This window comes from Centrocercus urophasianus, unplaced genomic scaffold (genome assembly GCF_019232065.1).
Source record: "Centrocercus urophasianus isolate 14NV4802_14NV808 unplaced genomic scaffold, USGS_Curo_1.0 seq_10, whole genome shotgun sequence".
In the NCBI taxonomy this organism is placed as follows: Eukaryota; Metazoa; Chordata; class Aves; order Galliformes; family Phasianidae; genus Centrocercus; species Centrocercus urophasianus.
The window spans coordinates 28334053-28360236 of NW_024884142.1; the positions used below are offsets into that span (position 1 = coordinate 28334053).

A 26184-nucleotide genomic window follows, 5' to 3' on the forward strand; every position below is an offset into this window, starting at 1 on the left:
AAGCCACGCACAGCACGCACCTCCTGTTCCCCCCGCGGTGCTGACTCCTCCACACTCCTGCTGCTACCGGGCGCCGCCGCCCTCGCCGGCGGACGTTCTGCCCGAGCGGAGCCTCCACCTCTATGGTAGAACGGAGAGGCGGGGCGCTCTAGGCGGCCGCGCGGCTCTCTATGGTGAATGGGAGGAGGGGCGGGGTGCGGCGGGCAGCTGCTGCCCGGCGGCTCTTCCTGCCGGCACCATGTCGCCTCCGAAGGGTGAGCGCGCTGCGGGGTACCGCGGTTCGGAGGGGGGGAAGGAGGAGGAGGAGGGGGCCGACCCCGCCCTCGCGAGACGAAGCGCGACCCGCGAGGAGGGGCGCGGGAGGGCCGGGCGCGCTCTGGGTGAGCGGCGCGGCTCCGCTCGGCGCTTTCCCCGCGGCCGGCAGGGAGGCAGTGGCCTCGCCAGAGCCTCGGGGTTCGGCTGGGGGCGGCCCGGCCCGGCCGTGTGGGAGCGCTGTGCCGGAGCGCCCTGCTGGGGAGACGCGGGGCTGCCCGGCGCCGTCAGCTCACGGCGTCTCGCTGCGCTTGGTTTCAGCGAGGGTTCGCAAGCTGTTATTTTTTTAGAGAGGCGGTTATAAGGAAACGCTGCATTTAACGTTGGTTCGGTGCTGCGTGGGCTTAGATTCTAGAGACGTAAAAAGCTTGAAATGCAAAGGGTCCGGCCGTCGGTGTCGGCGCCGTTTCGGAGGAGCGCTGCGAGGAGCACACGTGTGTGTCAGCTGTGCTGCTGGGGCCGGGCGGGTGACTCGTGGGGTCAGCCCTCAGCCCATCTCCAGGCGCTGCTGGGCCCTCTAATCGCTGTGCCCTTCAGATGTGGTTACTGACCTGGAGGAGATCGTATCTGTAAGGAAGCAGCTGATTTAAGCTGTTGCGGGAGCTGGAGGCGTTAACTGTACCTCGCGAAAGTGTTATGCAAAAGGAGGAATGAATCACAGCTTTGGCTGTGGTGGGTTCAGCAGTTCATCCCCTTCTCTATGTGAATAAAGCCATTACAGAGCTGCCCCCAGCCTATCCCATGGCTCAGCTCATCAGAAAGGGAATGTAAACTTACACCAATTAAGCCACATTTCTGTAGGATATCCAGAATGTGATGGATGATGCCCCAACAGTTACTGCAGAAAGGCCGTCGCCCCCATGATGCCATTCAGAGCAGGGAATAATGTGCTCATTTGCAAAATGCTTCTGTAGTCACGCCACGTTTGCAAGATTTCTTGAGTTGGAGGTGGTGCTTTCACACAGAGAAACCCCACGTGGAGTCGGCACTGTTTTCTCTGCCATTCTCTGACACCGTAAAAACTGGCGTCATCTGGCCACAGGTAATAAGTAGTCCTTGCATGGCTGAATTTAGCTGAACAGACAGAACATCTTGTTTTCTATGGCGAGTGATTTTCCAAGAAGGCCTTTTGTATGAAGTCCTATCGCCGTTCTGAGGAAACACCTCCATCTAACCTTGGTGGAAAGTAAGACGGAGGAGAATGCTGCCATCGGGTTTTTGAGATGTGTTTCCTGCTTTGCTGATGCTGAGCACTTCCCTCTCTTTGTTTTTACCAATCTGCAGCACTGTTGGTGCCTGACCCCCAAATAGGACACAGAGCGGATGGGCTGCTGTTTGGCATGAGTGTAGCTGAAGAGTGAGAGAGCACAGGAAGACTTAGTAGATAAACGGTTGGACTGGATGATCTTTTAGGTCTTTTCCAACCTTGGTGATTCTATGATTCTCTGATTATTAGGGTAGGAGGATATCTTTTTGTCAGACACGTGAGAGTCTGAGAAGAGACTTTAAAATTGATCTTAGACTTTGTACACGAAGCACTTCACGACATGATATTACTGTACGCTGCTGCAGTAGACTTTAGTACAGTCCTACAGTTGTAGGATGCTATTTCTGTTCTATTCCTATTTCTGTTCTTGAAGTGAGGGGCATGCTGAGGTGTTGTCTTTGTTTCCTTTCAGAAAATGTCAGCCTGCTGTACAAGCTGTACTGCCTCACAGTGATGACCCTGGTCGCTGCCACATACACCGTGGCACTGCGCTACACCAGGACGGTGGGGGCAGAGCTCTACTTTTCAACTACAGCTGTGTGCATCACTGAAGTCATCAAGCTGTTCCTCAGCGTGGGTATCTTGGCTAGGTGAGTGTGGGGATGCCAATGGGCGTGTGGAAAAACCAACCACTTCTACTCATCTCACCTCTCAGTTACTGAGGTGAAGCTGTGTCTGAGTGGGGGGTCACACTGCAAAGTCCTCTTAGTGTGGGGCAGGGCTCGAGTCCTCCTCAGCTGCAAGTTCTTTGTAAACAGCATGATGTTCAGGTGTGTCCTGTCTGCCTGTTTTCTGTATTTGTGTGCTTTGGAGTAGGTTCAAAATGTCAGCATGGGTTATCTGCAACCAGTCTTGTAGAATTTTGGTGTAGTGTGGCTGAGCCATGGAATACTGAATTATGTAAAATTGTCGTGTTCCTACTCATAAATTTGCCCAAGCTGTGTTACAGAAAGATGTCTTGTCTCTCTGTTAATATAGGGAGTCAAAGCTAAAAGACTACAGTGACCAGTGGTCCTTCTGTAATACCACCTGTTCATCTCTGTGTGCCTGTGAAATGAGTTCTGCAATATCATTACACAGTAAATGGAAAAAGTAGTTATTTTATGAACGCTTTTGCTAGTATTTTCACTGTATTCTGTCATCCTGTGTTGAAAGCCATCATGACTGATCTTTCCCTCTTCATGTTTGCCATTTTTGTTTTCACGTCTGTATTGTTTTTCATTTTTCTTGTATTCTTCTAAGCCAGTGAGCCTTAGTTTGGTTTATGTGTGATCATGCTAGTACCCTTTCTGACAGCTTTTCTGGTATTACTACATTCCTTGAACCAAGATCCAGAGCTGTGTGCAGCACTCAAGGTGTGAACGTGCTGTTGCACGGTGCAGGGGAGTAGAGGTACTCCCTGGCTTGGTGTCAGTTCCTTTCTGAAGAAGCCTTGGAACACAGCTGAGCTGTGGGCTGACGTGCAGGAGAGCTGCTCGCATCTTTTTTCTAAGTGCCAGTAGCAACTTTCAAGATGGTTGCTCTGTTTTGAGGACGTCATCTCTTAGGATTATTTCTCAGTTTTTTGGTAACTGAGTTTTATTTGCCATTTAAAATGGGATTAATGTTACCAACTAAGCTTTTTGAAAGTTAAGATATCTATTTTGATCCGGTCAGCTATTTATTTGTTTTCTCCATGGTTAAGAGAGGGAGATAATGAACAGCACCACCACCAGCAGTGTCCATCAGGCCTTGCTCACCTCTTCCTGGTGGGATGTCTTACTTGCTGGCTGGTCTGGATACCATCCTTTGCTGTCCATATAACTGAACTGGTTCTCATGTAGCAGAAGAACTGGTGAATTCTGCTTGGTGCATTGAGAAACCCTTCAGCAGCTACTGAAAGTTCTGTTTTGGATACCATGTATAATGTCATATAGTCAGCAATATCCCGGTCATGTCCCCTGTTAGACCACTTATGAATATGTTGAACAGTTCCAGCACGGCTTCCTGCAGTGCCTGCCTGATGGCCTCCTCCAGGTTTAGAGTTCTAACCAATTTGTCTCCCTCAAGGCAAGGTGCCTTTGTAGTTTAATAGCCACTTAAATCACCGTGTTCAGTTTGGTTGGATCCATCCCACTCCCTTTTCTTTTTGAAACATCCAGCCTGACAACCTCAGTACACAGGATACTGCAGTGTGACTTTTGCTTTGTTCCAGCTGCAGTTTGTTTTCTTACACGTTCTTATGCTACACTTCTGCTGTGTTTGCTTTCTTGGGTTTCTCCTGCAAAGCATATTGAATGAATGAAGTCATAGGATTGTCTTTCAGAAGGGAGGGTTGTGATGCTTTAACCTGTGTAATTATTTACTCAACTGTACAGTTATGGGAAAAGACTCCTCGTATTTATTTCAAGTCCAGCTGGCCATTTGGTAATGATGTTGTCCATGTTCTTGGGTGGTACATAATTTCCTAGTAATGGATCAGGAAGAGCTCATTTGCAAACAACAGTGTTAACATTATTTTTTTTTTTTTTTAACAACTGAGTATTCTTAATGCAGAACTAATTTCTGTTAGTATCTGTTAACTGTTCAGGCCTCTGTAGAGAACAGAATACATTTTTAAAGTCAAATGTAGATAGATGTCTAGAATATTGAGATCAAGCTGGATCATTTTCTATTTTACTTATTTTGCAACATACATCTTTGGGCACATTGTTTTGCATTATAAACTATACATAGAAAAGGCTTTTTAAAAATTCTTTTTTGCTGTTACTTTTGTGGTTAAATCTCTTTTCACATGGCCTTTTTGTAATTTGAGTCAGAGATTCTCGGTTAAGACATGCTCCAGAAAGCAAACCCACCCCAAAGATGAGCTATAATATAGTACTACTTCTTCTCAACAGCTGCAGTGGAAAAAAAAGAACTGCTTACTGGGCATCTGTTGTTCTTCATTGATGAAGTTCCGTGCCAGAAGTCTAAGTGGACATAAGTAGCTCTTGCTGCTGTGGTTTGTCTTGGAACAGATGCTCAGCTAACTTACTGAATATAGGTGGGGACAGAGGCAGGTGTTGTTTAAATGTTATTTTCTTGTTCAACCACTTATCTTAGTAATGACTTCTGTCAATTGATACCATATGATATTTTCTAACTTCCTAGTCTTACAGAGTGGAACTATATATATGTGGGTGTGCTAATTATGGAATCATAGAATGGTTTGTGTTGGAAGGGACCTGTAAGATCATGTAGTTCCAACCCTCGCTGCAGACAGGCACAATTCCCATTAGACCAGGTTGCTCACAGCCCCATCCAGCCTGGCCTTGGAGGCTTGCAGGGAGGGGACATCCACAACCTCACCATGCAGCCTGTTCCAGTGTATCACTGCTCTCACAGTAAAGAATTTGCTCCTAATACCTAGTCTAAATCTACCCTCTTCCAGTTAAAGCTGTTTCCCCTTGTCCTGTTGCTACATGCCCTTGTAAAAAGTCCCTCCCCAGCTTTCCTGTAGGCCCCTTTCAAGTACTAGAAGGCCGTTATAAGGTCTCCTCAGAGCCTTCTGTTCTCCAGGATGAAGAGCCCCAACTCTCTCAGCCTGTCCTCACAGGGGAGGTGCTCCAGCCCTCTAGTCACTTTCCTGGCCATTCCCTGGACCTGCTACAACAGCAAATGTCCTTGTTTTGGGGACCCCAGAACTGGTTGCAGTACTCCACGTGGGGTGTCATGAGAGTAGAGTAGTGGTGCAGAATCACCTCCCTTGACATGCTTCACACTTGATGCAACACAGGATGGAGTTGGTCTTCTGGGCTGCGAACACACATTGCTGGCTCATGTTGAATCTCTCATCAACCACCAGCCCCAGATCTTTCTCCTCAGGGCTGCTCTCAACCTCAGGGCTTCTCTGTCCAACCTGTATCTGTGCTTGGCATTGCTGTGACCCAGCTGCAGGACCTTACACTTGGTCTTGTTGAACTTCATGAAGTTGGCATGGGCCCACCTCTCTGTCCAGGTCCCTCTGGATGGCATCCCTTCTCTCTGGTGTGTCAACTGCACCACTCAGCTTGGTGTCATCTGCAAACTTGCTGAAGATGCACTCAATCACATTGTCCCTGTCACCTACAAAGATGTTAAATAACACCGTTGCCAACACTGATCCCTGTGGACTGCCACTCATTGCCGGTCTCCACTTGGACGTTGAGCTGCTGACTGCAGCTCTGAGTGCGACCGTCCAGCCAATTCCTTATCCAGTGAGTGGTTCATCCATCGAGTCCATTTTTCTCTAATTTGGCAATCAGGATGTCATGTGGGACGGTGTCAAATGCTTTGCACAAGTCCGGGTATGAAATAGCATCAAGGGCATGACTTATTGGTTACTACCAATCACCTCATCTTTTTTTCCCATGTGCCTTAGGAGGGCCTTCACGAGGATCTGCTCCATGATCTTACCAGGCACAGAGTTGTGATTGACTGGTCTGCAGTTCCCTGGATCTTCTTTTTTTTCCCCTTCTAGAAAATAGGGGTTATGTTTCTCCTTTTCCAATCAGTAGGACCTTTACCAGGCTGCCACAGCCTTTCAAACACGGTTCTTTAGAACTAGATATCTGGAACAGCAGCACTTCAATCTGGCTGTACTTGGCTTTGAGTTTTCTTATCTCCTAATGCCAGGCAATATCGTACATTCACTGGAGAATAAATAAACCAACAAGTCTGCCTATAATGTTGGTGACTCATAATGTTTCATGCAGTTCCTTAGCTAGTGCAGTTAACCATGGTGCACTGGCATGTACTCTTCCCATCTTGATACTGCAGACTTGAAGTACTGCTTGTCTGTAAATCTGTCTGTGGTTGTCCCTGTGGCCAGGCATGTCTTGCAAAAGATAGCTTTGTGCCATGCTCAGTGTCAGCAAGTCTGTCCCAAGCAAAGTTTCCCACTCAGTTAGGAAGGAGCTTTGCAAGAGACCTCACTTGTACAGTGAGGGAGTGTACAAAGTTGTGCTCACCTCTCTTCAGAAATTGTACTTCCCTGGTGCTGGTTTTTGCAGCTCCTCTGTTGTGGGAGAATGAGAAAAGAATCCCTTGCAGCTGCCTGTATAAGAAGTGCTCCAGCCTATTCTCACTGAAATAAATCCATACTTTTATTTTCCTTTAATGCCAGGAGCAGTCAGGTTTGTCAGGAATGGAGAATATGCAGGAATAAGGTGGCTGAGGAAGGAACAAGCATAAGAAAGATAAGAAAGATGTAGAGCTGTTGGAGCAGGTCCAGAGGCACAAAGATGATCAGAGGGCTGGAGCACCTCTCCTATGGAGAAAGGTTGAGGGAGCTGGGCTTGTTTGACTTGGAGAAGAGAAGGCTCTGGTGAGACCTCATTGCAGCCTTCCAGTACTTGAGGGAAGCTTATGAACAGAAGGGAAATCAATGTTTTACATGGGCAGATAGTGACAGAATAAGGGGGAGTGGCTTTAGACTAAAAGAGAGGATATTAAGAGGGCAGTGAGGTGCTGGCACAGCTGTCCAGAGAAGCTGTAGGTGCCCCATTTCTAGAGATGCTCAAGCCCAGTTTGGATGGGGCCGTGGGCAGCCTGAGCTGGTGGGGGGCAGCCCTGCCCATGGCAGGGGGTTGGAACGGGGCAGGCTTTAAGGTGCCTTCCAGTCCCAGCCATTCTGTGATTCCATGATTTCACGAACCTGGAACACACAGATTGTACATAGTTGGAGTTTGGAGCAGGTGGATGATGAATGTGTGTGTTTGTAAGGGAGGCAAAAGGAGCGTTAACTTTAAGAGCGGTACAAGGATTCAAGGTGAATGGTCTGTGGTATAGTTGGGGTGGAGCAGAAGTGATTTTGCACATTGGTATTTGTCCATGGCAAATGGAAGAAGAATGGCAAACAGGAAGTGTGGGGCTTGGGAGAGCTGAGAACTGGAGGCGGTGAGCTGCGGTGACAAGGAAGAAGGAAAAGTCATGCCCTTGTGCAACTAATAAGGAAGATGTAGCGATGCAGAGGGCAGCCTTCCAACAGGCTGAGGAACAAGCTGCAGAAAGGGGCAGCCACAAAATGTGACCCTTTCTTTCCTGTTGCCTGCAGGGCAGTAGGGAGCTGCACACCTTGCCCTGTCTGGTCAGGTCACATGTGTGAGTGGGTGCAGCTCTTGCCGCTCTCTCAGCTCGAGTGAGGAGAGGAGACCAAGGCTGGCTGAGGAGTGAGAGGTGTTTCACTGCAGAGTACAAGGAAGGGTATAAAGGAAGGGTATAATCCTTTTTTTTTTTTTCTTTCTTTACAGTGAGGTCCATTTTAAAGTGAATCTGGAAAACTGCAGACATGTGATGTGACACACATATTAATAGAGCTCCCAGAAAGGGGTGTCAGCCTTCTGTCCCACTGCCTGTATACTTAGATACTTGTTCCACTGCTTACAGTGGCTGTTATCCAGGATGTTAATGCATTTAACCTGATTCCCAAATGGAGTCTTCACTTTTTCTTCACTTTTACTAGTTTTATTCTTGTAGATAACCCTTACGACTGTTTACAAGGGTGGATAGTGATAGGACAAGGGGGAATGGTTTTAAACTGAGACAGGGGAGGTTTAGGTTAGATATTAGGAGGAAGTTTTTCACATAGATGGTGGTGATGCACTGGAACAGGTTGCCCAAGGAGGTTGTGGATGCCCCATCCCTGGAGGCATTCAAGGCCAGGCTGGATGTGGCTCTGGGCAGCCTGGTCTGGTGGTTGGTGACACTGCACATAGCAGGGGGATTGAAACTAGATGATCATTGTGGTCCTTTTCAACCAGGCCATTCTATGATAACCTCACAAGTTTTGCTCAGTCTTCCCAACAGATTTCTTGGTTTGATTTCTGTTTTCAGATACCTGCCTGGGATGGCCCTCAGTTATACTCTTATTTCCTTTTGCAGAGAATCGGGAAGCCTGGCAAGGTTAATAACATCATTAAAAGAAAATGTCTTTGGAAGTCCCAAGGAATTGCTAAAATTAAGTGTTCCATCTTTGGTGTACGCTGTCCAAAACAATATGGCTTTTGTGGCTCTTAGCAACTTGGATGCAGCAGTCTACCAGGTAATGCACATTGTCATAAGCAGCTGCTCTACAAATCCATTTCTCTCTACAGTGTCATGAGGTGTGCGTGTGAGCTGTCTGTCTGCCTGGCACCCGGGGCTGCGATCAGCCTTAAGAAGGCTAAACTAAAAGCTGACTGGTGCTGTGCTGCATTCAGAGCGCGCTGCTGTAGTGATAACCCATTCTTTGCTGGAGTCATTTCCAGTTTACGTTGTTGTCGTTAGAAACAGTACAAAACCCCACGGATCTGTGGGGAATCAACAAATATAAAATGTCATTTTGTGGTTCCTGTTGTATTGTTCTGCATTGGAGGAGCTCATGAAACCGAATGCTGTATGCTGTCTGTAGGTGACGTACCAGTTGAAGATCCCCTGCACGGCGTTATGCACAGTCCTCATGCTGAACCGTACCCTTAGCAAGATGCAGTGGTTCTCTGTCTTCATGCTGTGTGGCGGCGTTATTCTTGTTCAGTGGAAGCCTGCTCAGGCTACCAAAGTGCAGGTAAGAGCTGACGTTTTGCCACTTTGTGATGAAGAATAAAGTGCCTTTTATGCTTTGTTCGTTACCTTACGTCGTCTTGGAATCGATTTAGGTTGGATGTCAGGGGGAAGTTCTTAATAGGCAGAGTGGTGAGGTGCTGGCACAGGCTGCCCAGAGAGGTTGCGGATGCCTCGTCCCTGGAGGTGTTCAAGGCCAGGTTGCATGGGGCCCTGGGCAGCCTGGTCTGGTATTGAATGTGGAGGTTGGTGGCTCTGCATGTGGCAGGGGGTTGGAGACTCAAGATTCTTGAGGTCAAGCCTGGCCATTCTGTGATTCTGTGATCAAAGCAGTGTCTGTTACATTCCACCCACCGGTATCCAGTTCCTCTTTCCAGCCACCTCCTCCAAAACTTAAACACTAGTTTGATCATTTGCTGTGGACCAGTGCAGACAAGCTTGTGGTACTGCTCCAGTCTTGTTGGAAAGGCAAGCAATTGCTACAATTAGTGTAAGTTGCCATCATCATAATCTGCGTAATGGTAGTGCACCATCAGTGGAATATCTGAGCAATGCTGTTTGCAGCACTTAGCACTGGCAGCATTGTAATTGTTGGAGCAGAGAGTGGAATTGATCCCTCATGGAGTTAGGAGTGAAACTCCAGTGCCTTTTGGGTGTGGGTATGGCATTTAACACACCCTGCAGGGCACTGAGCTAATCTCTCAGAGGAAGAAACAAGTGCCTGCTGTCTTGTAGGTCTTAGTTGATCATCAGCGTTAGTGAAATAGCTCTGAATGGATTGTTGTAGATTACTGAAGTGTTCCATCCTTTTAAAAATAATGGTTGATGTTGCAGGTGGAGCAGAATCCATGGCTAGGGTTTGGAGCCATAAGTATTGCTGTGCTATGTTCGGGATTTGCAGGTAAAGTATTATTTCTGTATGCAGTTCTCATAGATGTGACTGAATAATTCATGATATTTAAACCAGAATGTTCTCTGTTATGTACATTCTACATCAGTAGGACACTTGGGAATGGCATCATTTACACTGTGTACGTTCTGTGTTGACAGAAGACAGGAATGGCACAAAGCCACACCAGGGATGGGGGGTCAGAATGGGCAGTAGGAAAAATTCCTTTGCTGTGATGGTGACCAGACACTGGAACAGGCTTCCAGGTGCTTCATGCCCCGTGGCTGTCAGTGTTCCAGAGGCTTTTGGATAACGCCCTTGTTAATGTGCTTTAGCTTTCAGTTATCTCTGAAGTTGCCAACTGTTCTGTTCTACTGTACTCTGTAAGCTATCTTTGCTGGTTATAAGATAAAAAAGAACTGTATTCCCTCTTTATTCCCTCCTGTAATTACCTTGCAGTCCTTGCATTACTTACAAACCAGGCTTGTTATGTGATTACTCCAGTTGCAGAAACAAATGGCTAGGAGCACATGTTATTGTTTTTATGTGATGCAACTTAGAAGGCTGCTTTGCAAGCAGAAGAGCCTTTCAAATGCTTGGAATATTATGAAGGGGAGCTCTATAATGACTTAGTCAGTACAACTAATCAGCATTATAAACTTGGTTTTACAGTGAACAGCTGAAAAATGATGAAAAACTTGTTTTTTTTTTAAGAAGAGGAACTGAGCTTCTTACCAAATTTGTCTGGAAGCTCAGCCTTCAAATACAGATTGCTGTAGTCGTGGGGAATAAATTTGACTGAGATGAAGCACAAGTAAAGCAGAAAGGAAGAGAGTAGCAGGAGGGCTGGATAAACTAAATACTTTTGTTATGTTGCTTTATTTTCAAACCACATTTCTACTCAGAGTAGTGCAATTCTATTTGAAACTTGCCTCAGAGGTGCATGTTTTCTTGGCTGTAGATTAGGTGCTTCCCTCTCCTTCTGTAAGAAAACATCTTCATTGCCATATAATCACGCAAGAATGGTTTTGTGCTGTGCAGACATGCTTGTCACTCATCAAACCCTTTCTAGCTGGCAAAGGGGAAAAGGAGGAGGGCTTGATTCTTGTTTGGTGTCTTTTCACTGAAATGGAAATTTTGAATTAGAAAGGGTAAATAAGACTTGGTAGAGCTCAAACAACTTTATCTGGGAGTTTCAAAGTGTACTGATTTCCACAGATGTTCCCAAGCCAGGAGATGGGCATTCACAGTGAAGCACTCAAAGCCTTCTACCACTCTAGGTTTCTCTGATGAGGTGGGTGGACAGCTGTGCCTCCCCACATTCAGACCCTTTGAAGGGCTGGCGAGGGCTACTCTTGAGGATTTAGAGACACATACGGCTTTTTGCTCCTGCAAAAGGATTGCAGCTGGGTGTTTTCCTCACTGACAGCTGTAGCTTTCAGGCAGCAAGAAAGACAGAGGATTTCATCCATGCAGCTCCTTTTGCCCTTGGGGCTTTATTTGTTTAAAACATAAGTCCTGTTCAGATTCCTTTCCTCTTCTTCTTTCCCCCACCCATAATATGGTTAAGCCACTTTGGCAATAAACCTTCAGTTTCTGGACTTCACATGCTGAATGCTTTATTCCAGCAAAGCCCAAAAAGTTGTGGTTTTGTCCCTGAGAGATGGAGGAAAGTTTCTTCAAACTGTTGATCCTGTGACAGTTTCCAAGCATTCGAGGACCTGACAGTGCTAGCAAAAGTGTTTTGGACACATACACAAATACATGTCAGCACCAATGACGTGAAACATTACTGAAGAAGAATTTCTCCTAGACAGCACTCGTTCTTTCCTATGTCTCAGCTACTGTAGTGATCTGACATTGGCTTTCTTTCTATTTTCTTACTTTATAAAATGTGACAAAATATGGTTTGTGCTCAGCCAAATTTCTGGTGAACTAATCACATGTGGTTATGCTCTGTAGGCGTTCTCAGCAGACAGAAAACTCCAGGTAGATATTCTGGGTTATTTTAAGTGCTACCATCATGAACAAGACTAGTTTTTTGTTTATCCTGTTGCTTAAACTTGGGAAAAAATCATGTAGGATATTTAAGTGGTTGCTTTTCTTAAACACCTGAGCTGTGTCTGTTCTAGGTTATTTATTAACCATACAGTCTCACTATACTGTATTAAATTCTGAATTGTATTTTCCATGAGTTAAAGAGTAGCAAGACATTCTTTGAAGCCAACTCAGTCATTTCAGGAGGGAGAGTGTATGTCTGGGGCATCTAACCTATAGGTCTGCTCTTTGTGCTTTGTTGCTTCCACGTATGTTTTCTGTATCGTGTGCTGGATCTTGGGCAGCATTAGTGGTCAGTAAACATTTAATTGGTTGGACTCACAGCTGGAAGTCATCTGAGTCCTGCAAATGGTTGTCTATGGGATGCAAAGCAAGTTTGAGAGATGAGCAGAGCCCTGGTATGGGAGCAGTGGTGGGAGGCTGCTAGCAGTGATCTGTCAGATGGAGGCCTCTTAGTCAGACATGCACCTCCTGAGTGATGGAGAAGCAGATGTGGATTTTCAGCAGCGCAGAGAGCAAGGGAAGGTAGTGGTGATCAGTGTGGCACTGTGACAAAGAGCTTCAGATTAGCATGAACTCAATTTCCTCAAAACCAATCTGTAGCTCCAATTAGCAGAAAGCATAGATAGGTTTTGGTTTGCTGTTGTAATCTTTGAAGCTGTGGTTTCAGAACATCTGCACTCTAAACTCTGGGTTTCCAAAGGAATTCTCAGAGTCTCTGTGCTGAGGTATACCTGGGTAGCAGAGTTCCTTTTGTGGGTGGCTAATTTTGTTGCTGATGGTTGCATTTGTTTGTTGTTTGCATGTTTTGGGTTTTGTTTGGGGGTTGTTGTTTTTTTTTTTTTGGTATTGCTAACTATCCCAATGGGGGGAAAAATCATCCTATGCCATGCTAGAATCTATAAATACTGTCCTGGGGATATAATACCACCAGGTGCCAAAGTGAATAATGGAGCTCATCAACAATTGATGCAACTGTAAAGAGAAACAGAATCTATTTTTTATGTTTTATACACATTGAAATGGTCCTGCCTGGAAGACATGTTAGCAGGACGTGCTGTTGGGACTTGGAAAGGTCTGTAAGAGATGATTCCAGTGGTCTTATCTGGCTCTGAAACACTCAACTGTGAATCACCTGAGGTGGATGCTTCATTGATCTTACTGAATTATTATTATTTTTTTTAGGAGTTTATTTTGAGAAGGTATTGAAGAGTTCAGATACTTCCTTGTGGGTGAGGAATATTCAGATGTACTTATCGGGGATCGTGGTGACTTTGGTTGGTGTGTACGTGTCAGATGGAGCCCAAGTTCTTGAGAAGGGGTTTTTCTATGGCTATACCTGCTTCGTCTGGCTTGTCATCTGTAAGTACCTGGTGGGTATAGGGGTGTTACATTGTTTTGTTGTATTTTAGCTTATGTTACATCTGATTGCATGAACCTACAAGTTCAGTGTGACCCACTGTTTCTTACTATATCTTGATTTATTTATTTATTATTAATAATTAGGGATTAATTTTTAAATAATTTTCAAGAAAATTGTGTTTTCTTGTTCAATTTAAAATAGCACTGAAAGAGCAGTCTAAATTAAGTGAGCAGCAAGCAGAGCATCTTTCGTTGAGTCACATCTGATCTAGATGCCATTAGGTATGCCATTTTACTCCATGTTAACTTACCAGTTAGGGTGATGTAGACTAAGGACGGACCAGAATAAGACAAATCTCTTTAAGGGTGAACTACCACACCTCTAGTAACAGAAACATGTTGTCTGCTTTCCAGTTCTTGCCAGTGTGGGTGGCCTCTACACTTCGGTTGTTGTGAAGTACACAGATAACATAATGAAAGGCTTTTCTGCAGCAGCAGCCATTGTTCTTTCTACTGTGGCCTCAGTCATCCTCTTTGGTCTCCAGATAAGTAAGTGTCTTTTTGCCATTTGATTTGATTGCATGTGCTCCTTCCTTGTTAGCAGACCTGCATGTAGTCCACACCAAAGCAATCATTCTTAAGTATTTAACTCCTCTGAATTTTCCTGTTTTTAACTTGGTCATCTCCAGGACTGCTATGTGCTAATACACAATCTGTGTTGTGTTGCAGTAAGGTACCTGATGATCTTGCATTTGTGGTTTGTTCTTTCTGAGGCATCCTATAACTTCATGGGGAAAGGTTCATTCCTGTTAAAGCACCTTGCTGCTTTAGCCAGCTTTGTTGATGAATCACTTTCTGATACACTTTGGTTTGCATATTGATACAGCTATTTATCTAGAAAGCTGCTGATAAGAAGTTATCCTTTCTTGCTGGTTTTATTACAGCCAGTCTCAAATTAGTAATTCCTTACCTATTTCAGCACAGGTTTTACCATATCCTGTTAAGTTACACGTGCTGCTGCACCAGCTTCCACCTTCCCCTTTGCTATGCCCAGAGGTGTGTGAGAGCACATCAAACAGTGCCTGGGGTTGTGCCTTAGGTGGGTAAACATCTGTGAGAGGGAACAGCAAATTGCTTCGGGTTGTCCCACAGCCACAAAGGAGTTCTGTATCTGTTAATGCATCCGGTGGCTCCTGTTTAGTCTTTCACTATGTGGTTTTTTTTCAGTTTTCCTACAATACTCATAATCTAGTGCTGGTATGGTACGGTGGTGGAAAAAACACTGTTCTGATTTGGTATCAATGAGGTAGAATTTAAGGAAGGTTTGCATGCCATTGCGTGCACCATTGCTGACTGAAAAAGAGCACCTTAAATCAGGTGATGAAAAGCAGCTAGTTTAAGAACTCACCTGGACTGAACACCTTTCTGTTGTTTGGGCACAAACCAAACCTGGACTGCTGGTTGTTCTTTCTATGAAAGCCTCATTAATAGTATTTCTCAAGTGGACCAAGGTTTGAAAACACAAAGTGTTATTGCTGGCTGCATAAACACATCCACTGTGTTTTTAAGTTTATGGTAATGTAAGCCTGTCAGATTGCACCTGGAACTGCAAGAGGTGTTTCACCCTTGCTTTTCTGATCATGTCCCCATTCTTGCTGATGTGACACTAACTGAAATGTTGTGGGGTACTGTGAACACTTGAGAGTTTTCAGTAACAGAGTGTGATTTTAAGTCCTGTGAATTAAAAAAAGCACGTTGTCCTGGTTAGTTCTGTTTAACTTTGAGACTGTCATTCAGACATCATAATTTACAGAGCTCAGTCTTCTGAAAGTTTCTTCTTACACAGAGGTGTTTACTTAAACTGTTTTGTCTCTTTTCAGCTATTACCTTTACCCTGGGTGCTCTCCTGGTCTGCGTTTCTATTTACCTCTATGGATTACCTCGACAAGACACCACAAAAATCCAGCCCTCAGAGACTAAAAGTTCGAAAGAGAGACTTGTTGCTGTGTAATGTCCTTGAAAATGGACAGACAAGACAAAAAAGGACTTTAAAAACATAAAAACTGATTTTTTTAAATTAGCCTTAAGCTAGTTGTGAAATGGTTTATGGGGGATGGATTAAAAACAGAAGTTCTTTCTATTTCACATGTGGAATTACCGGTGGTTGGTGCTGAGGCTTCCTTCCTGCTGGGAGCTGGATGGGTGTCTTACTGAAGGCGTTCTTCATTCGTGTTGGACAATGAGGAGTTCCATTTACAAGGAAAGCAGAATGAAGGAACTGAACGCTCAACTGTATATAATGTATATAATGGAGGAAAACTGGTTCTTATGCTGTATTTGATGAACTTTCTTTACCCTGGGAGGGGAAAAAAATGCCATAAAGCTTCAAAAAAAAAAAAACCTTTTAAAAAGAGCAATTACTGCCAGCATTTTTTCTTAAACCATTTGGCAGCTGCGATTAGTCACAGGAGAGGTTTCTCTTCTAGGTAATATGTATCATATGAACAAAGTACTTCATTCGTGTTCTTAGGATGATTTGTAATGCTTTTTTCTTTTATGCATTTGAGTATGAGGTGTCAGACTGGAAGATGATCTGTGCACTTTTTCTCCAAACTCTTTTTGCATAACAAAGTGGTGCTTGAAAACAGTTCCTGTAGTGCATGTTATGCTTTGACTTTAATTTGAGAGCGCCAGCTGTATCATTCCAACCCTCCCTGATGCCTCACTCTGCTCAACCCTTCCTGAAAATGTTAGCTGTGTTTAGGGAAAACTTGTTGAAATTGAAAGTGAAGGCAAAAATCTGATCAGATTTTTATCTTGTTTAAATTCCTTCAGCCCTAAGCTAACTGGCTGAGTTTTACTTCAGTGTGGGGCACATTCAACACAGCAATAACCAAGATACTTAAATTCTGTTCCAATGAGAGAGGTTACAGTGTTCCTCTCTGCCTTCTGCTGACTGTTCTGTGCATTTGGGACAGAGCACATTGCCAAAGTACCACTCAGGTATGTCAGCCCCTTTGGTGGCAGTGGGTGCTGCCTGGCATTTCAGAGGCTGGAGCAGCCAGCTGCACTGATTTTGGTGTGATGTTCCAGCTGCCTGCAACCACACTGTGCTCTGGCATTGCCAACCAGTATTTACCCCCTCTGATTGTGAAGAGAGAGCACTGATTTCCTCTCCACCAGCTGCATAGCAAACCCATCTCCACCTCAGTCATTAGGTGAGTGTAACAGAGGAACAGGACTGGACAGATCTGGTGAAGGGGGAATGCAATACAACATGAAAATGTCTGATCAATTGGGTCTGTTACAATCCCTGGTGCAGCTGCACCCCTCCTACCATGAGGCTTACGCACACAATGGCAACAACTGCAGAAGGGGAGAACTTCCATTGCTTAGGGCAGTACAGTGTAATACTACTTCCTCTACTAAAAGGATGCATTATATGTACAAAGGTAAATATAGAACAGTTGTCTTTTATGGGAACTACCCCACCCTAGTGTCTTAAATGCACTACTACTGTATGGGAAAAAGTAATTATGACAACCACTGCCTCCCTCAAACGGTTGTAGTGTATGTGCTCTTCTGCAGTACAGACACCCAAGACCATTAGCAGTGACTCACAGGAAAGTATTCTCTTGAAAAATAACCTTTATGAAGTCACATACAGCATACAGCCTCATTACATTCGAGTTACAGGTGTAATGCCAAGAAGCTTCATTCCGTTGGCTAGAACGGAGCGTGTGGCTTGAAAGAGACAGAGCCTTGCCTGCAAAACAAGAGCAACAGTTAGCTTGTGTTTGCTGCAGAACAGGACACAGCAGGCAGCAGCAGCCTTTTAAAGGTAAGAATGCACACCACCTGAGCACTAAGTAACACCAGCACTGGCAGAATTCACACCAGCTGCTGATAGTGTCAAAGGGACACTTTCTGTCAGCAGTGTCCAGCCCAACCTAATCATGCCAGTTGTAAACAAGGACCACAACAAAAGAAACATAACCTCCTAATGGCAGAGAGACCACAGAACAACTAATGATTACTGTAAAGTGCAAAACTTTCATGCAACATGATAGCACAGGCTGTTACAGACAGAGGACCCTGCTGATATCGATCCTCTTATTTCACGTGGATTAGAGGCTGTCAGCTTGAGGCTGCTCTGAAAATTTCATTGCCCTGTCAGTGTTTATTAGCTGTTCCATGACTGGATATTTGGGAAGGGTTTGCTCCAAAACTTTGCTAAAAAAAGAAGAAAAGCTATCAAAAGGTAGCACACTAGGATATTGAGAAGGACTTCTCACAAGACAAGGATCTGAAGTGTTCCTTGCAGTTTGAACCATCTTAGTGTTCTACAAGAATGCACAGAACCATCTTCGAAGGCGGGAACACCTACAGCAACAAAGCTGAGCTATGGAGGGCTTCACAAAGCCAACAGTAATGTTCTCCCCCCACACACCTCTGCACTTGAATGTGACTTCCTACCAAAATCAGATAGGTAACGGCTTTTGAAATAGGTAAAATAAGGCAGTGTAGTTATAGCATTCATGGAGTACTTCAGTGGTCAACACTGCCTGGGATGTTAGTAGAAAATAATCTGCATCGTTTTGGAACTGTACATCAGGAGTTGTCAGCCTCGCTGCTTTGGCTAGAATGGCAATATAGACAACTTGGGATATGTAGGTGGCAAGAGGGAGGAGAAAAGTTGCATTAGCTCTTCATTCTCTTCCCATGGATGTACTAATGGAAACTGTCAGAAATTAACAAGTTAAATATTTAAACATTTACTTCAAAAGTTCAGAATGAAAAGCGATGAGAAGGAAGGGGAGTTGTTTTGGTTTGGAGCAGTGTTCTTTATGGACTGCTCTGTTTTGAAGCAGCCCCTTCTGCAAGGTACAGCCACAAACAGCAACTTCTGCCATCCCAGAGTGGTGTCACCCTGCAGGGCAGTCTGGAGGCACACGCTGTGCCAACTGGTTACACAGTAGAGCAAAGTCCTAGAGAATCATTTCTGGGCTGCCCTCCTGCTATGTGCCAATGCTGAGCCATACCTGAGCTAGTGCAGGTGTGCTGCCTTTCACAGGAAGAGTTTGATGTGCCACAGCTGCAAGATGGCTGAAATGGAAAGCAAGGTGAAAAGGAGGACATCTTTCTATAAGAGCAGTGCTGCAGGCTACAGAAAACAGCAGAACTAGGAAAGCCATAAGTGCAGTGTACTACAGCCTTCCTTCTGACAGCCTGTTTCAACCCTGCTGAGGGAGGCCATGGTTTTCTGGAGCCTGCATGTTGTCACGGCACACCACATTGTCAGGGTACACCATAAACAACTCGGTGCCTGTAAAAATTTTGTTCCCCACCCCCAACAGAACCTGTCTGGAAAGCCTTGTCACTGCTAAGGTACGTTATTCACATTTCATAGAATTGTAGAATGGCTTGGGTTGGAAGGGACCTCAAAGATCTGGTTCCACCACTGGGCAAGGTTGCCAACCAGTAGATCAGGCTGCCCAGGGCCCCATTCAAGCTGCTCGTGAACACCTCCAGGGACAGAGCATCCACAGCTTTTCTGGGCAGCTTGTGCCAACACCTCACCCACTGGAAAAGTTCCCCCTAACATGTAATCTAGGTCTCCCCTCTTTTAGTTTAAAATAATTCCCCCTTGTCCTATCAATATCTATCCCTGTAAAAAGTAAGTTTCCCTCGTACTTACAAGTTTCCATTAAGTACTGGAAGACCACTATCAGGTCTCACCTGAACCTTCTCCTCTCCAGGCTGAACAAACCCGTATCAGTCAGCCTGTCTTCATAGAAGAGGTGCTTTGTGGCCCTCCTCCAGTCCTGTTCCAAATTCTCCATATCCTTCCTGAGCTAGGAGCCTCAGAATCAGAATAGCCAAAGTTGGAAAGGACCCCAAGGATCATGAATCTCCAACCCCCTGCCATACGCAGGGCCACCAACCTCCACATTCAATACCAGACCAGGCTGCCCAGGGCCCCATCCAACCTGGCCTTGAACACCTCCAGCGATGGGGCATCCACAACCCCTCTGGGCAGCCTGTTCCAGCACCTCACCATTCTCTCTGTAAAAGATTTCCCCCTGACATCCAAGACCTGGATGCAGATTCCAGATGGGACCCCACGAGGGCAGAACGTTCCACATCAGTACGTTTTTATTCTGTCCTTTCACCTAGCTGTTCTCTTTTGCCAATACAAATCTATTCTCTGAGACTCATTCGATTGCATGGTTAATTTACAGTATTGTATCTGAACAAGATAAATAAAACATTTTCCTAGTTTAACTTGAGCCATTCTGTAAAAGTTAAGACAGTAATTCCAAACTTACTTAGATAGAAATATGTCTACCAAGTAAAAAAGCAACAACACAGAATGCAACACCAAGTAGCCTTAAAATAGTTAGTATGTATGTCATACACTACCAAGCAGATTACAGGAGAGTAAAAACATTATGCATCTCTTCATACATTGTTTCTAACTTATGTAGATCTCCCCCATGCACAGACTCCACAACTTTCTCCAGCAATTCTATGTTGGTGTTCTACGTCCTGTTCAGTCACACAAGTCCCCGTGGGGAACCCCCCCATGGAGTCTGCATCCCCAGTGTGACTTACAGCCATTACTAGTGCTTTGTCCAACTCAGTGCATCATCTGAGATCAGTGGTTTAAAGTTTTTTGGACAAAAGTCTCATAGCTAAAGTTTTGAGATTTATGAGTATTACCAGCTCAAATCTCCTCTTAAGGATATAGTCAGTCTGGCATGATTTTGGTTCCTGGCACTAGGTTAGAGTCAAATGATTCTTTGTCCTTGGAAGCAGTTTTTCAAGAGACTCCTGATTCCCTTCTAGCTATCTCCACCCTTCATCTCCACCACTTACGATGTAATTTGTTATCCTTCTCCATATCTTTTCAGCTCCCGAGAGACTGTCCCACAAATTTACATCTTTCCTCTATTTTTCTTTTCAACGCAGTATAGATGTGAGAGCTGCAAGCCAGCTAGGGGAAGCAGGCACCCCTTATCCTTACTAAAGAAGGATGCTGGTATCAGCAATTACCTTACCTAAGTGTGAGGAGGTAGCTGACTATGTGCTTGGGTTGCAGATCCTGAGAGGATCTGTATAGGACCTCATCATACCTGCAGAAAAAGAAAATAAGTGCTTGGCCTTAAAGTGGTAGGAAAGTTTACTGGGATATAAGGCTTACCAGACATGCTTAAATCAGAACAAACAGAATTAACAGGAATAGTCTTCTGAAACAGGCATAAGCTACGTAATTAGCACACAATTGTTCATTTCTTCCTCAGTTACTTCTTGTTGGAGAGAGATTGCTTCTGCTCATCATGCAAACAAACACTGCAGATTGCAGAGCTCGGAAAGAAATGCTAATAGCAAAGAGAACACAAAAGCTATATTTGCCCCTGGAACATTATGTCTGGTTTTACATTTCAACGGGAATTGCAAGTTCCTAGCAGCAAAAAACATGTATTAAATAACCAAGGCAGTCAAAATAGTCTCTTAGATGCTGCCTTTAATAAGTGCAACTTAGAATTTTAAGTAGCTACAGGGAATTTCGAAGCATTAGAAAAGACAAAAACAAACTGGGTTTACATAATCCTGGAAGAAAATAAACTTATGTAAGACAGTATTCAACTGGAAAATACAGGCAGACTGATACAGATCCACCATTTTATTTCAAGTCTACTTGTGTACATTCTCCTTCTCACAACCTGTATGAAGTCATCCACGCCTCTGAGGGTGAACAGATTTCAGAGCAGACAGCAGGCTTCTTGATCTGTGCTTAGCTATCAAGCCCACCCCCCATCATGCCTATGCCACTTCCCTGAGATCTTCTTCCTTTAAGTTGAGGGGGAACTGCAGAGCAAGCTCTGATGAGGGCTGGTTGCTCATGTCAACAAGAGCACCGTGTCAGCTGTTACACATGATGGACAGCCATGCATGAATTTGATAAAACCCAAAGAAATACCCATGAGTTTTCTGAAAAATACAATTGCAGTGGATAAGTAAGACACCACTGGTCTCACCTAGAGGCCTACTGTTGCAATCATGATTTCACAGAGAAGCCATTCCCCAAAATTGCACAATCATAAGGGAAAAGCAGCTGTGTGTGCTCAACAGACTGGAGATGAATCCAAAAGTTTATTTTAAAGGAAATGGTATTTAGAAAGAAATCTGGACAAACCTGAGAAGATGCTGAAGAAGAAAGATTGCATCTGGCTCTTGCAAGCATGCCACATTAACATCAGTTACTGGCTCATTCCCATGCATCCGTTCTAAACTAAAATACAAGAATCAAAACCAAATGTTAGATAAAAATTCCTTGTTAGCAAAAAGCAAACAAGAAAAACAGTAATTTATATTTGGGAGAAGAAAGGTAGGTATATTTTGCTCAAGCTGAATAAAACATTAAGAAAGCCTTGATAACTTCAAGATAAAAAAATAATGTAAAGCTTGTGCTAGATGTTCAGTATAAAACAGTTTTAAAAGGGATTAGAGACATAGATGGAGAGCAGGTTGAGGATCTGATGCTAAAAGTACTAGGGAGGCAGTCACCACTTCTATTACAAGAATGGGTGATAAGGGAGTATAGGAGGAAGAGACTAGAGAAAGGAATTGGGCTCCCTAAATACCACTTCTGGCTACCATCGCCTCAGAAGGAATACCAGGTTGTATGGAACTTTGGTCTAATCCAGGCAGATATCTTACATGCTCTTATGAAGACATATCCATGTCTACATTAAAAATACTCTGAAGGAATACTGTAATTGATGGAAACACTCAAACTGGACTCCTCTGAAATTCTTAAAAAGAAAATAATTAAAAACACGTTGGATGCTTGCTCTGAGTCAGGAAGGAAGGGGGCTACTTTTAAACTCAATTACCAACAATGGGAAAATATACCAGAATGCCAGAAGCACCAGCTGTAGTGGTGGCCCCCAAATAGACTGAAGTTCTGTAACTTGGTATACTTCACAAGTACAGGCAGTTTGCACCAGCTCCCTTCATTCTCTCACCACCATTCTTCATCACTGAAACCAACTACAGAGACACTGTAGCTAGAACAGACAGTTTAGCTCAGCTCTGTAGAAATGAGATGGAAGTATAACTTTAACTGGCTTGCTCTTCTGGGAAAGCCTGGCTTGATGATTCCTATCTTTAACTCAACCTCTGCTGAAAGAGTGAACTCGTGCCCTATTTAGGGAAGGACTCAACACCATTATCTAATGCTACTATTAACAAAGTAGCGAGGTTAAAATTAGTGTCAGATCGTACTTCTGCACACAGGTTCCTCTTACCTGTGGAGTCTGGCATGGGTGTACTGCAAGAACACGCCTGTATCTCCACGACTTTGAAGAGCTCGATCCCAGCTGAACTGATAATCAGATGAGAGGAGGCCTCGGAAGTCCTGGAACAATAACTTAATGTTACCTAGATACAGCTCTCCATCACAATCTGGGATCTTGCACAGAAGATGCAAACATGTCTGGAGGTAGCTCAGACTCACCTGAATTATTAGTGCTGCAAGACCAACCTTCTCTGCTGTTTCCATAGGGTCTTCTACCTCTTTGGTTGCTGAAAAGGAACAGAGAAAAAGAAGATGTAAGTCCATAATAGTAAAAGAACTCCCTTGCTTGGGTTTGAAAATGCCAATAAAACACGAGATCTTTCAATACTGTGAACTAGCAAAATTGAAACTGTCAGGATGTGTACAGCAAAAAGGCCAAGACAGAAACCTTCCTTCAAATTAAGATCTGTTCCAGACATGCATTTTCCCCCCACTTCTCCTAATATGTTTAATACAGATTTTAAGGTCAGAAAGGTTCATTACACAAGCCTAGACTACACAGAATTCCTCTTTGGTAATTCAGACAGCCTCTAAGATCACAAAGAGAATGACAAAGGAGTTCAAGGTTTTGTTTAAAGACTCCAAGGGAAGCTTAAACAATCAAAGGAATGACTCTAATAGCTAACGGAGCACTCAGATGCACGTTTAGGGAGATTTGTGCCATTCACTAAACTAACTATACTCAGAGAAGCTGAGCTGAGTGCTCAGATTTCCCTTTTAAGCCACAGGATTGACTGCAGATGCAATCACAGAATCACTTAGATTAAGAGGGACCTCCTGAGACTGTCTAGTCCAACCTCCCTGCTCAAGCAGGGTCAGCTAGAGCAGACTGCACGGTTCAGTCTGTTTAAATGCTTCTTAACCCAAACATCTTCCACAAAGGTTTATTTACTTTTTGAGATGAGTAGAAAGAAGAATGCTGCTGATAATGGAAACTTAAATAGCAGAAGACCTATGTGCAGCTAATAGCAAAGGAAGTCTTCACAGAAGTACTTAACTAACCAGCTCTAATTCCATACAGGAATATTGTTTTTAAAGCTAGCATTGGCTGTTAGATGCCCAGCTCTCGCAATCTTTCAGTGACAGTCAGGCACCTTGGTACACAAACTAATTTGCAGTGCCTTCTAGGATGTATCCAAACACTTTTACAACACTGAAAACATTCCTAAGAGTCAGGGATTTATGATATCTAATTCAGCAAAGGAAAAGCAAGGCAGAAACATGGATGTGAGGGGGAAGTAGGATTTAGGATCTAACAGATAAACTCTGGGAAATGCTACAGTGCCACCTGAACACACCACTGCCTTCAGCCGCTCCTCTTACTGCTTGTGTAATGGAACAGGGGGCCTGGACCTCTGTCATTTCAGTTCAGTCCCACACAAAAATAAGCTGGCTTTACACTCAAAGATAATACTGATAAACTGAAGCTTTAAGTTCCATTGCTCTCCGCAGGAAAACTGCTTTGAACAATAGGACGGTGACTATCTATCATTCTGCCTGCCTCCCTTCTCCTTGTCTGCCTTTCAGGCAAAATTATCTGGATTACAAAAGCTGAAAAGGCAGAGCAAGGAAGATGCACGCTCAAGCTGATCGATTAAATTTAGCATGCAACTCCAGAAGGCACAAGAGGAGGGCGGCATTTCCCCAGGAACTGCTTGAATCGCTACTGCTTCAAAATGAAAGAGCTCTGGAGTCACAGCCAGCGAAGGAAAATGTCCCCTTCAGCAGACTGCTACAGACCAACGACCTCCTGGGGACTTTGGAAACAGACACGAGGCTGGGAGGATAGCAAGCAGCAACTGCGGACAAGGTGAAATCAATTGTGCCTGAGGAGACTGTCAGAGCTACAAATCATTTGGGTCAAATCCATATTGTCCCCTGAACTCCAGTTCCAACTCCGCTATTGACTTATGTCCATCCAGAAAAAAAAAAACCACAACAGTTGTTCCCCAGTGGCAAGTATTTCTTTCTCAGTGCAAGAGTGTGAAGAAATAATTTCAACAAATGTTAAAATTCACAAATCTGTAACTGATGGAGACTCACAAAGTTGCAAATAATTATTTTAACACTGTTTGAATTACAGTAGGTAGGAAAAGCACAGAGATCAGAGCATATTACTAGAAATTTTTTTCACACAGAGGGTGGTGATGCCCTGGAACAGGTCACCCAAGGAGGTTGTGGATGCCCCATCCCTGTAGGAATTCAAGGCCAGGCTGGATGTGGCTCCGGGCAGCCTGGTCTGCTGGTTGGTGACCCTGCACATAGCAGGGGGTTGAAACTAGGTGATCACTGCGGTCCTTTTCAACCCAGGCCATTCTATGATTATTCTGATTCAGGGGAAAGTAAAAGACAGAAGAGACGACAGGTTTCAAATCAACACAGAGCATCAAAAGAAATGAATAGGACCTGAAGTAGCTAACTTTTTGCAGAAGCCATGTTTTCTAACATCCTCGATCGAACTTCATCTAAAACATCTTCCAGGAAAACAACTTCTCCTTTCCGAGTCTTCATCCCTTGGACTAGCCCAAAGGACACGTGCTGGCACCTGTGTTGAAAAGCACCAGGACCTAAAATTACATTTCTATCAACAGATATGTTTGCTGTGTTTGTTTAGAGCTAGGGAAGCAGCAGTAACAGCTGAATAAATAGTGCTCCAATGTGGGAAGCTTGGTGACATCATCACTAACTCTCCTTTTGGCAATGAAAACTCTGTATGCCTTATTTAATGAGAAACTATGAGGAGAACTGTGATAACCTGCTCGTTTGTGTGCTCCTGGGTACCTCTCTTGCTACTAGCTTTAGTACAGAGGGCTCAGTGCAATAAATTGAGGAGAGGCAGGATGTGGATAGATCACATTACTGTGGCAACACAAGTCTGTTAATAAGATTAGAAAGGGAGTCATCATAATTCTGGTGTGGTCACGTTAAACTAAAAGCATAATTAATCATTGCTAATAATAAAACATTCACTGCTTCTGCTCAAAATAATCCCAAGCATTACTCTGGATCCATATCCTGAGGTAATTTTAGTACAACTCTAAGGGCTGTGAGAGAAGGCAGACTAATATTTCTGAAAGCTAAAATCCTATATTTAACTACAAAAGACATGCAGTCTGTCAGAGAGGAATATGATTTAGTCTGCAGATCCGTTATTGACCTTTGCTCAGATTGCTAACAAGGCTGGTAATGAAAATGAATAATGGTGGGGATATATTTCCCTGCAACAGATATTGCAAGCCTGAAGCATGATTCAGACACCTCCTAAAATATCACAGTTAGAGAAATAATCATTTAATATGTGATCACACAACATCCCAGAAGCTGTGCCAGTGTCTCTGAATGACTGTTCCCCTTTCTCTCATTTTTATATCAAGAAAACCCACTCAGTGGCTG

The 26184-nt window shown here is 44.2% G+C and overlaps 2 protein-coding genes across 3 annotated transcripts in view; one reads left to right on the forward strand and one right to left on the reverse strand.

Moving 5' to 3' along the window:
- Positions 1-174: 174 nt before the first annotated feature.
- Positions 175-16075, forward strand: SLC35A1 (solute carrier family 35 member A1). Of its 2 annotated transcripts, none has more exons than XM_042828007.1 (8): positions 175-254; positions 1992-2169; positions 8462-8621; positions 8970-9122; positions 9953-10019; positions 13251-13427; positions 13842-13976; positions 15308-16075. In XM_042828007.1, the coding sequence occupies exons 1-8, from the start codon at positions 239-241 to the stop codon at positions 15436-15438; spliced, it is 1017 nt and encodes a 338-aa protein (XP_042683941.1). In that variant the 5' UTR covers positions 175-238; the 3' UTR covers positions 15439-16075. The 2 variants fall into 2 exon arrangements, with proteins under 2 accessions (XP_042683941.1, XP_042683950.1); XM_042828016.1 differs by lacking the exon at positions 175-254 and adding an exon at positions 1140-1354.
- Positions 16076-17057: 982 nt separating this feature from the next.
- The window catches only part of RARS2 (arginyl-tRNA synthetase 2, mitochondrial), a 33084-nt gene continuing 23957 nt past the window's right edge, over positions 17058-26184 (reverse strand). Inside the window, exons 14-20 of the mRNA XM_042818747.1 lie at positions 25212-25336; positions 22951-23018; positions 22742-22851; positions 21628-21723; positions 20489-20563; positions 18470-18533; positions 17058-17193 (exon numbers count right to left, since the gene is read on the reverse strand). Of these exons, the coding sequence (XP_042674681.1) occupies positions 17107-17193; positions 18470-18533; positions 20489-20563; positions 21628-21723; positions 22742-22851; positions 22951-23018; positions 25212-25336 (625 nt within the window). The 3' untranslated portion in view covers positions 17058-17106. The remainder of the gene's footprint in view (positions 17194-18469; positions 18534-20488; positions 20564-21627; positions 21724-22741; positions 22852-22950; positions 23019-25211; positions 25337-26184) is intronic.

Excerpts from the sequence above, each read along its gene's own strand:
- SLC35A1 (XM_042828007.1), top strand. Across the intron at positions 8,622-8,969 it reads TGGATGCAGCAGTCTACCAG|GTGACGTACCAGTTGAAGAT; the intron begins GTAATGCACATT and ends TGCTGTCTGTAG. Across the intron at positions 13,428-13,841 it reads CTTCGTCTGGCTTGTCATCT|TTCTTGCCAGTGTGGGTGGC; the intron begins GTAAGTACCTGG and ends TCTGCTTTCCAG.